Source organism: Rhea americana, unplaced genomic scaffold, assembly GCF_003343005.1.
Source record: "Rhea americana isolate MKP2758 unplaced genomic scaffold, rheAme1 scaffold_203, whole genome shotgun sequence".
NCBI classification, from domain to species: domain Eukaryota; kingdom Metazoa; phylum Chordata; class Aves; order Rheiformes; family Rheidae; genus Rhea; species Rhea americana.
This window is the reverse complement of record NW_028186184.1, coordinates 1,302,042-1,317,025: the sequence shown is the minus strand read 5'-3', so window position 1 is coordinate 1,317,025 and position 14,984 is coordinate 1,302,042. Positions and strand designations below refer to the sequence as shown.

General features: G+C 52.7%; 1 protein-coding gene across 1 annotated transcript in view; it reads right to left on the bottom strand.

The window, feature by feature from the left end:
- Positions 1-14,984, bottom strand: part of PPFIA4 (PPFI scaffold protein A4) — a 64,210-nt gene that overhangs the window by 34,030 nt on the left and 15,196 nt on the right. Inside the window, exon 2 of the mRNA XM_085304109.1 lies at positions 3,604-4,438. Within this exon, the coding sequence (XP_085160235.1) occupies positions 3,604-3,840 (237 nt within the window). The 5' untranslated portion in view covers positions 3,841-4,438. The remainder of the gene's footprint in view (positions 1-3,603; positions 4,439-14,984) is intronic.

Here is a 14,984-nt window from a genome sequence, read left to right as displayed (position 1 = left end):
TGCACCATGCATTCCTGCATCACATTTACAACAGAAAAGCAGGGAGGGGAGCTGAGCTGAGCAGCCAGACAGGAGGGAGCTGGCACCATGCCCAGGGCCCTGGAGTGCTTCTGAGAGCACCCATACCCCCAGCCAGGCCACGGTCCTCAGCACCAGCGCTCAGCTGCACACCCGCCGAACAGCAGGGAGGGGAGAGGGATTGGAGTCGAGAGCTTTCAGTCCGATTAAGTCGCATTCTGCGCTCCCACATGAATAAATAAATCATGTAAGAAGCATTAAGGCAGCTTAGTCTGCCCAGGAAATCGCCCTGCAGTTCTGCCTTTTAGGGGCTGCAGGATGCCCCCACAGGTAATGGGGGGGTGGAAGCTCAACCATTTGACACCTGGCCCCACAAGGGCATGAGGGACCAGGAGCTGCAGGTTGGAGCATCCCTGGAGCAACCTTGCCTGCTTCATTTGTGGGTCTGCCCCAGACACATATGTCCCCTATCTGTTCCAGCTGGGGAGAAAAGACTGCTTTCACCAACCAAGAGACGACCTGGCATTGCAGCCCGGGACCCAGTAYGCCGGTACTGGAGAAGAGCAGGCCCTAGAGCATCACTGGCCTTTGGGATATGCCCAGCCGGTGCTCTGGACCCCATGCAGAGGCAGCAGCACCTGGCTGCCCCAATCCCCTAAATGCATGCAGACTGCCACATCCCCTTGCCACCAACCTGCCCCCCCAACCTCCCTACGCACATCCTCTGCCCAGCCAGGGCTTGGGCTCTCTAGAGATACCGGGAAGAGTTATCAGGCTTGTGGGTGATAATCGAGGGTTGTGAATGCCCAACATGCCCAAAAAACAGGGTTTCTTCAGGCAACCCAGCAGTCAGAGATTATTCTGTCCTGATGGAATCTGACTCGTTGCAATAAACACCAGGGCAAAGAAGATTTCAGGAKGTTCACAGAGAGGGAGGAGGAGGAGGAACAGGACGAGACATGCACCTGGAAAGCCTCTGACCTGTGCCTACGCCCTGCACCCCAGAGGAGAAACCGGACGCATCCTGCTTACCTGGTACATGCACATGCTGGGGTTAATCCCATTGGGCAGGTGAGAGCCTTTGGGTTTGCTCCCCGCATTCATGCTGAGGCCTCATCTCCGATGAAGGCTGGGGCTAAGGGYGCTGGGGGCCGCCGTGCCCGGGTGCAGAGCCGCGGGGTGGACAGCCTGCCCGCCAATGCCAGGGAAGAAATGGGGCTTGTTGGGAGAGGCGGGCGGCAGGAAACAGCGGGAGCTCAGGGAAATTCCCCATCTGCCACCTGCACTAATCACATCCCTTGCTGAGGTGCAGGGGAGCTGGAGGGACCGGCAGCCCTGGCCGGGCGCAGGGCACCCAGTGAGCTCGTCGGTGCAGCGTGTTGACGCAGAGACTCTTTGCGGTGACCCAGTTTGCTTTTCTCTGCTTGTACACTGCCCGTGCCGAGGCATGGGCGACCCTTTATTGCAGCCGTAGCGGAGACTAAATCCGCACGGTCCCTTAATCCGAGGCGGCTGTGGCGGGGCGGGTGGTGTGTGCTCAGGGTGACCTGGCTTGCTCTCTCCAGCCATGCGTTAGCAGGGGAGCCTGGAACACAGGGGACGCGAGCCACCAGCACACAGAAGGTGACAGTGGCTGTGCCTGCACACTGGACACTTGGAGAACCATCTGCGGGGGCAGCGGGGGCACTTCACAGAGCATCTCTGGGGACAGGGAGCAACCCATTCACAGAGGCTCCAGGAGCTCCTGCGGAAGCATGTCTGGGCTTTTTGCTTTTGGCAAGCTGAGGAAAGGCAGGACCAGTCCAGCACCATGCACCGGGACATGGGTTGTCTTCCCCACARGCTGCTTCCCTCCATCCAGAGTAGAGGAGGGATGCTGAGAATTGACTGGYCATCAGCCCAAGCTCTGGCCAGAGCTCCTGCCACCTATTTCAGTCCATTGACCATCTCCCAAGCTGGCTCTCTTGGGTGACCCACACTGCAGCACGCAGCCAAAGCAACAAGATTTCAGGAGCAGCACAGTCACATGGATGTAAGACTTTCAAGCCTTCTGCTTCCCCTGCCTGCTGGGCTCTTGGCTGGCTCTTCCTGCATCTCACCCACAACAGAGAGGTGCAAAATTTCCCYGAATCCTGTTCCCCACAGGGTCCTGAAGGGAAGGTGGGCAGCTCAGATCTCTCCTGTGCATCCCTGTAATGCTTCCCTGCTTCCCTTCCCAGCCTGAGCATCTCTGCTTGCAAAAGCAGAACTCAAATCCAGGCCTCTAGAGTACCTGCAGCAGGGCCTGCCAGTGGAGGAGCCAGGGGAGAACAACACAAGGCTCTCAAGCAGAGCCACAAATYCCAGCAGGGCCATGGGCAAAACCCAGTTCCCCTGTGCCCCAGGCTGCTCACTGAGCCCAGACCTCTGGCAACTTCCTCATGTGCTGCTTTCTGCTCTAGTTCAGGGAACAGATAGACCCATCGCATTGCCCTGATCTCCACACTGTGCCAGCATCACAGTGAGGMACCACAAAGGAGGGCTGGTGGCACAGCTTGCCTCAGTGGGTGAATGCTGCCAGACTTGGCCTTTCCATGTGCCCACCCTGCCCAGGTCGAGCCAAGTAGCCTGCTCAAGCATCCCTTTCCCATGGCTTAGTCCTGCCAGCCCCTTCAGAGAGTCTGTAGAGCCAAGCCTGGATCCCTTAATGTGTCCAGAGTAATTTCTGGGTGCAAAGAAGCCCCATCCCACTGCAAAAACTTTTCCTGTGGCATTGGTGCCCACAGCTGAAAGGGAGCAGAGCAGGGCTCTAGCCCTGATTTGGGGGTGAAGACCTCTTGCTCAAGGAGAAGCAAAGCAGTGCACTGAGAATATCCTCCAGAAATTAGGATCTTGGGATTAGAAATAAATTGGGCAGAGAGAGGAGGCAGCGGCCTTTGCTTGGCAGCATCCAACGTCCCCTCTCAGGCACAGAAAGTCTATATCTCTCCCTTGCCCCTTGGGGCAATGGAACGGCTGGAAAGGAGCCCTCTCGGCAAGAGAAGGGACAGGGAGAGGATTCCTTCCCAGCAGCAAAGAAGGAACATGGTTGATGTCCCTGTTCAGAGACTGTAAGCAGAAGAGAAGTGAGGTGGAGATGGGCAACTCATGAAACCAAGGACTGCCCTATGCCTTGAGGGGCCAGCTGGAGGCAGCAAGCCAGACACACCACTCGAAATGCGTAATCCCCTCCCCATGTGCTGTTTAGTACCAGAGACCTAGTGTGAGCTCCGAGTCTGCCTCCCCATCCTCCTTGGAGCATCCTCAGGAAGCTCCCACCCCTTCCCCATACACTAACAGGGGGATTATGGTCCCATGCTTCYGCACACAGGCTAACAGGTCAACAGGGTATGGAGGAGAATGGGAGATGTCTACCCTGGTTCTGGCTTGGCTTGGGAGAGCTTACACGTTTTATTCTTGGCATGAGGTGCAACATAACTGGCACCATCACCACTATAATACCAGGACAGCCTTCCTAAAAGAATGGGCTAAAAATCACCCCAAGTGGCTGATCCCCCTCACGTACCTCAATACACGTTCTTGCTCTTCTTGGGGCTGGATCCTTACCTGTGGGAGGGCCGAGTTCAACTGCCTCTGGAGCTGATCCCGCTCCCGCAGGGTCTCCTGCAAGCGGCTCTGGGTGACAGAGAGAGTCTCGCGGGTCTCCCGCAGCGTATCCAGYAGCTTGTCCCTCTCATCCAGCATGTTCACCATCAGCTGCTCAAAGTCGGCATCAGCGTCGGGGCCCTGCTGGGGGCCCAGAGGGTCCCCCTCGCTGATGGTGGGCATCACCTCGCACATCATGGTGGGACACAACGGGTAAGGTGAGGGTTCTAGAGGTGCTCACGGGGCAGGTAGCAGGCACTGTGGAGCTGCAGGGCCCCAATCACATCACTATGGGCTCTCACAGACTGTGGAGAGCCAGTGCTGGAGAGGGCAGCAGGCAGGTGAATGTCGGGGGCTCATCCATCCCTCCTGCCTGGGCACCCACTGAGGCTTAAGTGGAAGCCAGCGTCACTCCCATGGGGATGGAGAGATGTCCTTTCCACTGAAGAGGCTCTTGCAGATTGAAATCCCTCCACTCAGCTGTTCATCACTGCTGGGCTGCTGCAGCACCTTGTGCTGCTGCTCTGATGCCTTTTGGTGGGGCTAGAGCATCAACAAGCCACAGAGATGTTGTTCAGAGGAGAATGAAGCCACCCTTGGAGACACGTCTCAATGGGGAGCCCAAGCTGAGAGTAGAACATGGAGCATATGGGGGATATTTGGGCTGCCCAGACATGCTGAGAAAGAGTCAGATGAAGGAGGGCTGTTTTCCTCCAAGGCTGAGCAAGATGGTCACTTCTGGTATGGGCACGCGTCTCTGCTTAGCATCACAGCTCTTTAAACTGAAGGTGGTGACCTACAGGAGAGAGGACAAAGATCAGATCCCTCCTGCTGCCTCCAAGACCCCTAGGGCACCTCCAAGCAACCTACATACCCCATCAAAACTTGGGTGGCTGCAAACAGCAACTCAGCCCCAGAGAGGGCAATGTCTCCAATGACGTGATATGGACAGCGGTACCCACTACTCCCTGCCACATGCTGGCCTGACACAACACCGAGCTGCAAGGATCACCATACCCGGGAATGCTGACAGACACATCAGCACCCTCACAAAAAACCTGCAGCAGCCTTTGGGATTCACATATCCCAGGTCAAGATCTCACAGACCTCCTTGGAGCATCTGGCTGCTGATGGAGCCCACGGCCCACATGTCCCCCAACTGCAGATACTCCCCATTAGCCTAAAATCAGGATCAAACCCACGAATTTGGACCAAGCCTGGCATGAAGTCAAAGCAACAAAAGAACTGAACGGTCAGATAAATGTTCACCCTCTCTCTTCTTGCAGCACCAATGGAGACAGATGCGGTGGGACTGGCTATTCAGCATTAAATCACAGATGCACACAGAGTGCATTCTCTGATGGTCATACCTCTGCCTGAGGGTTGGAGCTGGCAGCATCTCAGAACTACTGCTGAAGCATATGCACCATCCYTTAGCCAACACTAGGGATGAAAGGCTGCAGGGGAGAGGCAGAACCACCAGTTTGGGCAGCAGCCTGGATTTATGCTGGTTAAACACTGGTGGTCCCATGGGACCTGACCCTGTGGGTGATGCTGGTACAAACTGCCTCACATCCACTTCTACAGCCAAAAGGCAGCAGGGATAGAGRCTGGGATGTCTCCCAGCTCACAGCCTGTGAGCAGAGATGTGGAGCCTTAAAATAACAGGAGGAGARGGGATGCTGGTAAGCGCCTGGAGCTGCTACTGCAGGAGAAGAGCCAGAYGGAGATTTCTGCTGATGCAGCCCTTCTGGGAACGTGTCTACTCATCACAGACAGACAGGGGGCTCAGCAACAAGGGTTGGTGTGCTGCTGTCATGTCAGCCACCTCAGGGATGCCAGCCACCCCAGGGACCTGCCAACCCCTCACTGCCATCTTTGCAAGGTCTCATTGGCAAGGCCATGTCAAGCTGGGGGATAAACCAGGGGCAGGAATTGAACCAAGCAGTAAAACCCAATGCGGTGAGCTTGGTGTGTGGGCAGCTTGGCTAGCAGCAGCTATAGGATAGTCACTGTTAATTTAGCAATTTTCAAAATCTTTGCAATAGATAAAATGCCAGAAACTAGGTCTGMATCTCCTTATATCACCTCCTTTCCAAGCCAAAATACACACATGGGGAAAAAGGACCTGTGTGTGGTAACAGGCCCCACTAGCCTTTGCTAGACCTTTGAGCTGGAATAAATGCCTGTGCTTTCTGTCTGTATATCAAACAGATCAGTTGCACAGTGGGGCATTTCTCCGTGTTCAAAGACAGTGTACATAAGGAGAYGGCGTGTGTGCTTGGACGTGCTGACACACACCGCTGCTGTTGAGGCCAGGGCAACTGTAGCTGAATGCAAAGTTCTTGGGATGACATTGTCTCACCAGCTGATGGGAAGTTTGACACAAAAAAAAACCTCTAAAAATAGAGAAGCCCTGGCAAYAGCACTAGCCCCTCAACGTTCATCCAACACACTGTGGGTTACGTTGAAAGGCAGCTCGCACAGGCTGGGGACGTGGGACAGGCACTGTGTTGCACAGGTGGYTGTCCCACATCCCTTCCTTTTACGTATTTAAGTGATATTCCTCCAGTGGGGTAAAAGTCACTGCAGGCACGTAATGCTGTCCTGAGTCTTTGAGGCTGGTTCATGCTCCTCTCTGGCCATTAGGACATAGGTGTCTGGGGTAACTATGTGCTGAGGGTGTCCCATCCCCGCAGCATCCTTGCAGAAAAGAAGCTGGAGGAGAAAAGGGCACATACATACAAAGATCCGCACCAGGCCCCAGCTCTCCCCGCGTTGAGTTGGACATGAGTTCCTTCCCATAATCGAGCAGGTAGAATGTTCTCCAGTCCTCTGTCCTCTAACTGGCAGCCCCAGCAGTACCYGCACATGAGCATGGTATCACTGCCTCCCGGAGGCAGATGCCCCATGCTCTTGGGAGACTCTGTGCAGAGGAGCAGAAATCAGTCTTATCCCATGGCTAAGTCATATTAATTTGGGTGCAAAACCCAAACCAAGCTGCTTCTATGCCCCATCCAGCTGTTGTGCCTCTGGTTCTGCAGCTGAACATGGAGAAAAATGCTTACACCACGGAGAGCCAGACAGCCCCCGAACGCGACGTGATGTGAATGGCAAACTCAGCTACGTGGCCATGTCCCCCCTTGCTGCCAGCAGGGTAGTGAACGAATTAGCGGGTGAATTAAGAAACATCGATCAAGGACTAGAGGGAACAGCCCCATGGGTGAATATTCACAGGTGCTCACGGAGACRAAATGCTGCAGGGAATGACCGAGCCATAAATCTGACGGGAGCAATGTCATRAGGAAAATTTATCCCAGCCGCAAAGGCGAAACTGGCTCTGCATGCCAGCAGCATGTGGGGTGAGCGGCACCGGGACGCTGAGGGTATCACCAGGAGGCTCTGCAGACTGTGCTGCAGTGGCTCTCTGGGGAGGTGATCCAAGGGGCTGGACCCACACAATGCAGGAGGACACACAGATTTACCCCACAGCTCCATCCCCATGCATCGCCCAAGGGCTATTTTTCTTCTCATTTCCACCACAGCCAAACACCTGCACAAGCAGCTGCAGGGGGCATGGGTGAGCCCACATGAGATTTTRCATCATTGTAACCTGCTCCTGCATACAGTTACATCCTGTTACCGTCACTGTGCATCTGTGCTTTGCCCCCTCGAGCGTGGCTCAGTAAAGGTGTGATAGAGCATAAAAATATCCCCCCAGGACAGGCAACACTTGCCTCCCAAGGGTCCAAAGCTCCTCCATACCCAGGTTTGGAGGATGTCTTCACTGGAAAAGGCAGTCACGTTCTCCGCTTGCACACTGGGCTACCAGTCATTGGAGGATGCGTGCCATGGTATAAAGCCTCTTGGAGAGATRCTATAAATCACTGCAGCTGGAGAAGCACTACAAACAGGGATGAGACTTCTTTCTGCCACAAAGCACTACCAAAGCACTTTCAKCCTGGCCTGGAGTCCCCAGGTACATGGTAACCAGCCAGTTCTGGGCTTTCAGGCTCTCTGTGTGCACTGTTGACACMCCGATGTTCATCCCTGGCTGTCTCCATGCGTAGTGCCAAGGCAGAGAGAGGTTGGCATAGAAAAACCCTGTTAGAACCTGACTGCAGCTCAAGCCTCCCTCTGCCTGTAYGACCTCCACAGGCAAATCCAGGCTGATGCTCTGCCACACTCAAAATGCTTCTTGTGCAGTGGAGGCACCAGCTACATCCATAGCCACTACAGATGGATACTGACACTCATTCAGCCCAGCACAATTTGGACAGTACAGCCTAACRGGAAGCACCACTGTCTGGGATCAAGGAAGCTGCAGAGGTGGCATCTGTGATGCCACATAAGGTCACCAGGGTCAGACTGGATTTGATACCTGCTATCTTGGAGGTCTTTGGAGCCAGAAGTGTTCAGTAAGCAGTAGGCAAGGGTGAGCGCACACCGATGTGCATACATGTGAGGGTATGCACACGTGCAGGGATGTGCACAGCGGCACGCATGCACACAAAAAGCTCAAGTCTAGCATCAGCTTCCAGCTCCCTAGTGATGAATTGGATCAGGACAGAACCAAGCATCTCCCCACTTCTGTACCACCCCAAACCTTTGGATTGTTTCCATTCTCCCACAGCACTAGAAAATCACCCATTTTTACATACTTTTTCCCCTATGAGTTTAGGGAAAAAGACATGGATCCCACATTGTAAGCCAGGCATTTCTAGCTGGGCTTGGATGCCCAAATGGTCACTTTTAAGCATCTTGAAGACGATAAGTGTGGATGATCACCCAAACCCAAATGCAYTGCAAACTTTGCTCACAATTTCAGCAGCAGCAGGGGCAGATTCAAAGCAGCCCAAAGGTGCTGGATGTCAGAAAGGTCTGAGCTTGCTTGCAAATAGCAGCAAAACAGTGCCTCTGAATCTCAACCTCTACAACTGTATCCGTTAAAACTRTGTAAATGCTAACGTCTGGGTTAGAAAGCCTTAACTGATGGGATAATCAYTGGCTGGAGGAGTGAGGATGCGAGGAGACAGCTGGTGAGCAGAGAAAACAGACACTGCACAGCTCTAGCCCTTTGCTGCATATTTTTAGTCCCACAGGGCTGCCAGGCACAGATTTACTGGAAGCAAGTATGTCGCCAATGAAAACGTGCTTCCTTTATAACCCTCCCAAAATGTTGCTTTTGCCACCGATTAGGAAAGCAACATAATACGGCCACGCACTGCCCACTTGGAGAGGCTAGTTTGCAATGATAGTGCCCAGATAGGCAGCAGCTGATGGAAAATATCTTTTTTTTCCCCCCCCCACCCAGGCTGATATTTGTTTGGTGCAACTCTGTAGAGAGCCAAGCCACTGGCAGGATGCTCGTCCCACAGTGTAAGACAAGACACCCACACAGTACCCTCCCTAACAGCCACATGGGTAACCTGGAGAGCACCCCAACTGTCACCCCAGGTTGAGAAGCACTCCCAGCATCTATCCATGGACAAAACCACCCACGCACCGTGGCAGAGGGAAGCTCCTGAGTCTTCTCTGAACAGTTTCTCTCTCATCTCAGCCCTGACAAGGGAAAAAAACCTTCTGTGGCTCCGTCAGCAAGATCATCACCCCAGCAGGCAGCTGGTAAAGACGGTTTAATGTGCACCTCGGAAGCAGCAAGCTCACAGAGATTGATCATCCCATAAAAACGTCAGTTTGATCTTTTCCGCTCTTAGAAAATCCTCATCAGCTGTCCAACCTAGCCTCGAAAGAGCAGCGTTGTTGGGGTGGGAGAGCCCAGTGCCAGCCTGCTGCAAAGCCTCATCCGTAACTGTGCTGGCACCCACGGCCCGCAGTGCACCGGCATGAGAAGGCTCTCCCCTGCACTCAGTCAGCCACATCACCCAGTTGAGCTGCAGCACAGCAGGTGCCTGAGGACAGGGTCCTGACCGTCCTGCACTGACCCCTTCCTGGGCAGATCTGAGAGGAAGAAGGATGGTGATCCCCTTTTGCTGTAGGTTTTTCCTTGAAGCACTTCTTCCATCTTTGCCTTGTGATATCAATAGATGGACAGGACACAAAGGAGTCATATCCTGATGTTTCTGGCAAGCACATCCTCATTGCCATTCCCACAGATGCAGCCATGTCCTGGCTTGAGCACAAGCTTGCAGACACGCAAGCGATTGGTTCCCATTGCTTGCACCAGCCTTGTTGCCCGTTGCATCATGGCAGAGCCACTGGTTGAGCTTGCCTTCGAGGTGCCTCTACAGCAGGACACCAGCACCACCACAGTCACGTCAGATTTGAGCTGTGCCCTGCTTCCACTGCCCAGGAAATCATCTGGAGATCAACAAAGGGGTTGTGGTTGGGCAGAATTCATAATTTAAAGTACAGAGTCTGGAAATGGAAATCTTCACCCATGGCAAGTTTTGGAGATATCTCTGCCACATGCTTGTGTAGGCCATGTGCTGGGATTTAAACTCCAGAGGCCATGGGATTGCAGGAGAGACACTGGTTGTGCCATGTTGATGGCAGATGTGCAGCTGGGAGTTGTCTGTGCTGAAGATGGTCAGCTGAGCTCTGTATGTGTCTCACTTGCCCCACAGACCTTAATGGCCCTTCTCCATCATCTCTTTCCTCCCTCCTTTCCCATGCTTGTACATGGTCCCCTCTCCATGCACTTCACAGTTTACATCAGCATTAATTAAGAGTTTTACAAGTCTGGACCCGAGTAGCCCTTGCCCACGAGCTCAAACACCTTGGCTTCTCCATCCCGGTGGATCCACAGGAAAATCTATATTGCTAAAAAAGAAGCAAATGGCAGGTCCAGCCCCATCCCAGCACCTCTCCCTAGGTCCTTTGCTTTACTCGCTTGCCTCAGAGGCGTCACTGGCATGCATCATGGCCTCAGGGGACTTCCAATCCCTTAGGAAGGACAAGGGAGATCCAATATACCATGAGGCCCATATGGTGGTGGTGAATCCATGTTCCTTAATGCAGCCCTGCTCACAGCAGGGTACTGAGCAGATGGTACCCATTTGATGCCAGGGACAGCCTGTGGCCAGGACACCCAGGGACAATAAGGGAAATTGGGCATTCTGGCTAGAAATAAGGTGCCAATTCTTAGTAGTAAAGTTAATTAAGGATTGGATCCACTTACCAAAGAGCGAGATGGATTTACAGGGAAAGAGACACTGGCATGAAGAAGGGCTGCTGAGATCTGAGCTATGCATGCATTTGAGCCCTGAAAAAGATTACAGTCCGTGATTCCTCCTCCATTCAGGTCTCAGTACCCATCTTCACTTGTCTGGGCCTCAGTACTCACACCATGGCAGGCGGCACTGGCCCCAGAGTCAGAGATTGGGGGAGCAGGGTGCATTGYTTGGGGCAAACCTCACCTCCCCATCACACAGGCTCACTCGAATGCCAGGCTCCCTGTGAGCCCTGATATTCATGAGCAAGCCCTGATTCGAGGCTCACTGCCTGTGCATCCCGCAGGCTGCCAGATCAGACCCAAGGAGAAAATCAGAGGTGAGAGTGAAGGCTTTTTGCCGTGTTCACATGCCACATGCGGAAATCACCCACAGTTCCTGCCTGCAGCAATGTGTCCTTTGCTCCTCAGAGGACAAAGCCCAACCTGCCCCTTGCTGACGACATGATGCTGCAAGGATATGGATACTATCTCCAGGCTTTGGACCCTGTCTCAAAGGTGGCACGAAGCAGTAAATGTCCTTAAAGTATGGGTACAGAAAACAGCAAAGGATCCTGCAAGCAGTAAGAAGACAGCTACTTGTAATATCTTACCTTAACAGTTACACTTCTGCCATGAAGGTTTTCTCCAGAATCAAAAGGAGATTCCCGTCCTCAGCCTTTGCTTGCTCTAAGCCACTTACTAAAGCAGAGAAGAAACAAGGAGGAAAAATGTCCAGATCTGGCTGTTTCTTTGCAAGGAGAAGTAAGTAAGTGTTGGTATTCTACTGATATTTATAGTTCCCTGTGGGAGAGGAGGCATCATACACAACTTCCAGTGGGTATTTTCAGAAAGCCACCTGCTCCTCGCCATTGTGCAGAAATGCAATTGTTCTGCAAGAGAAATCTCATCAGATCAGCTGAAATCTCTATCAGGTCCTTTGCCGCAGACACAGGGCRCACAATGCAGACAACGGTGAATACTCCCAGCAGGGCTTTGGCACTGCATCCAAAGTGTAACCCACTGGAGAGAGTTGTATYRGTCACGTTATAGTTCCTGACTCAGTTTCCCTATTTTGGAAYGCAAAACGGATTAAGTGTCCTAAACTGACCTCAGAGAAAGATGCAATCTCTTTTTATTGCTAGCAGGAACTGGGTAAGGGGAAGGAATGCTGGATTAAAAACATGCCAACACTCCTGCCTTTGCACTTGGGGTAAGATAACAGACGGGAAAGAGATTTGGAAGAGCTCCAAACCAGACGRTCTCACTGACAAGTGGGATCCCAGAGCCTGGCCAAGAGACTCAGTAAGCCCAGACTCACCTTTAAATTTGATCTCTGGGCCTGCTAAAAACCCGACTGGTGGGAGAAAATATGACATGTCTGAAGTTACTGCTAAATCCATCAGGATCCCAGTATGGTCAAGAGTTCATATGGGAGCCCAGCAAGCATGTTGGTGAAACAAGGGAATATAGTCACAATAATATGCCTACGAGCTGGATTTCACCCTCTTGCAGAGCTGATCCAGCAGTCTACAGGCTGAAAGGGTCACTCAGGACTGTCAGAAATGCTAAGCAATCCCCTCCCCTCAAACCCTATAAGCAGCATCTGATACCCAGTTATCTGTACCAGCAGCATTTTGTACAGATTTCTGCAGAAACCTGGCAGCATCTCTCAACTGATAGGACTGCCAGCATCACTGGAGAAATAACGATTTCTGTAGAGGGCGAACGGTCATGAAACCACAAAAGTTTGCACTGCAAGCCGTCCTCCCTGGAAGGGAGGAGTACGGGCATGCTTGATGCATGACACCGAACCTAAATCCCGCTTCCAGGATGTGGTCTGCAGCCAAATCCACCTACCAAGATGAGGACAGGGCACTAACAGGAACCAATACAATGCAGAAAGCCACAAGCTGCAATGCTGGTTACAATAATTTCCTTTCTAAATAGGCTGGTCCACTTGCCATCCGTGACTCCCTGCATACACACATTTTTTTTTTTTTCTATAACTTTGCAACCAAAACCTCAGTTCTTTGCTCTGTCAGGACAAAGCTAGCTTCTCCTTTGACTTCTGCTTGACTTGAGGTCAGTTTAAACAAGCAGCAGAAAGAAATGTAATTGCTACACTTCCTCTAAAAGCAACATGTCAAGGTGAACCAGCCCCTGGAAGTGTCTGAACTGAAGGTGAGCACCAGGATCCCAGCAGTCAAGCTGGTTTCCAGCCCAAGGTGGGTTTGCTGTGGGTACACCAGTCCTGCCCCCACAATGCTTTCAAGACAGAGTTATTTCATGCGGGAAAATGACACTACAGAGCTAGAAGCTATCCTCACTGGCAAACCAGCCCCTGCCCTGCTTTAGTCATACACTAGGAGCACATGCACTTGCCAATTTATTCAGCGACAAGGGAAGAGTCACCAGCACAAAGTGGCGCTGCCGAGATCTGCACCATGGGCATGCTAAAGCCCTAAGAAAAGATGCAGTGGTGTCTCCTCACCCACCCGGACCCTTGTACCCACATCACAGCAGGCAGCTCGGCTTGCCAGCGATCCTTGCATACCTGGCTCATGGGGACACAGAAGGCCACAGACTACAAGGAATCTCCACAGCAAAGTCCATGCTCCTTGCAATGCGACAGCCACTTGGCTCATCTCCCTTTGATCTGGGGTTTCTGCTGCACCATCCAGCTTGCTGGCACCTCTTCTGCACCGAGGACCATTACCCTTACCCTGAGAAGGGACTTTTGTGCAATGAGCCTCGGAAATAACAACCATTGCCAACATTCGCCTTGGCCATTTTGCATTATAAAATTTGATTGTTGCCTCCACAAACATTAGAGAGGGACATCTGCTAAATGAGCTCTCCAGGGCATGGAGCTGCACCCAGTTTGCCTGCCCTGCTCAGGTAGCTTTTATGCATTTAGCCGTTATCCTTCTCCCTTCACCAGACTGCACATTTTGAGTGGCATTGAGAAAGAGTCCAGCTAGGTGAGTCCTGCAGCACAATCCACAACATGGGGAGGCCTCCAAAGCTCGGCAATACTACCACATATTGTACCACAGCGTAAGAAATGGGACAACCATAGAGACGCGTTATTATTATAAACCCCAACCAACATCCATGGGGACAGACAGCAGCAACAAAAATGCCTCGCTGGGCAGGCCGTGCTCGCAGAGGATGAGCCAGAGATGGAGCTGATGGTGAAGAAAAGGGCAACTGGCAGAGGGCAAATACTTTGCAAGAAGGATGGAGGGACTGTTGCAATGGCGAAGGGCACGGTGTACTTGCTGCGTGACCTCCGAAGGATTTCACCGCCAAAATGGACGGGATCCCCTAGCAACAAAACAATTAGTGCACAAGCAGAGGTAATGGTGGGGAAATCAGCACACTGAGCCCTCCTGACTCCCCAGACCCTCCCATCCCACCTGCCGACAATCCGAGGGCTCTCCCCGATACATCTGGACATTGCCTTCCTCCATCACGTGGGAGGATTTAGTCTTTCCAATCCAAGAAGCAAACTGACACCTTGGTTTGGGCTTCGGATGACCCTGACCAGAGGCAGCTCAGACAGTTTTGGGCACTCTAGAGGTATGGGGGCTCCCCTTTATATTCATCTCTTCCACTTTCTCTTCCTTATGCTAAGTGCAGGCTGACATCATTCCCCTCCTAGGTTTTGCCTTAGCAAGTCATTTAATCCCTTTGCTGATAGCAGAGCTAATACTAAACAGCTTATGCCCAGCTGCAGAGACTCCTTGGTGGGGAGCGGGGAGACCAACGTGCTACTCAGCTCTGTGCAATTGGGATCGAGCCAGCCCCAGGATTGTAACAGCTCTGCAACATCTGCAGAAGAAAAGGAGACATACCCCATATATTCTCACCCTTCCTGAAACATGTCTGCTGACACAGCTGGGAGGGATGGGATCTCAGAGCCACCTTTGCTCGGTTCMTGCTAGAACAAGGCAGGATCGTGGGGTTAAATCCCCATCTGGCCAAAGCTTGCCCTTCTTCCTGAGCAGCTGTATGCCAGGGAATAATCTCAACCTTCCCTGGCCAAGCTGTGGTGCTTGTCCTTTTGGCCATCTCCCATATGGTCTGGAGGGGGTGGATGAAGCTGGCAGAGGAGACAGAGGGCAGGACCAGTCCCCACACGGAGTGGGCAGACGAAAAGATGGAC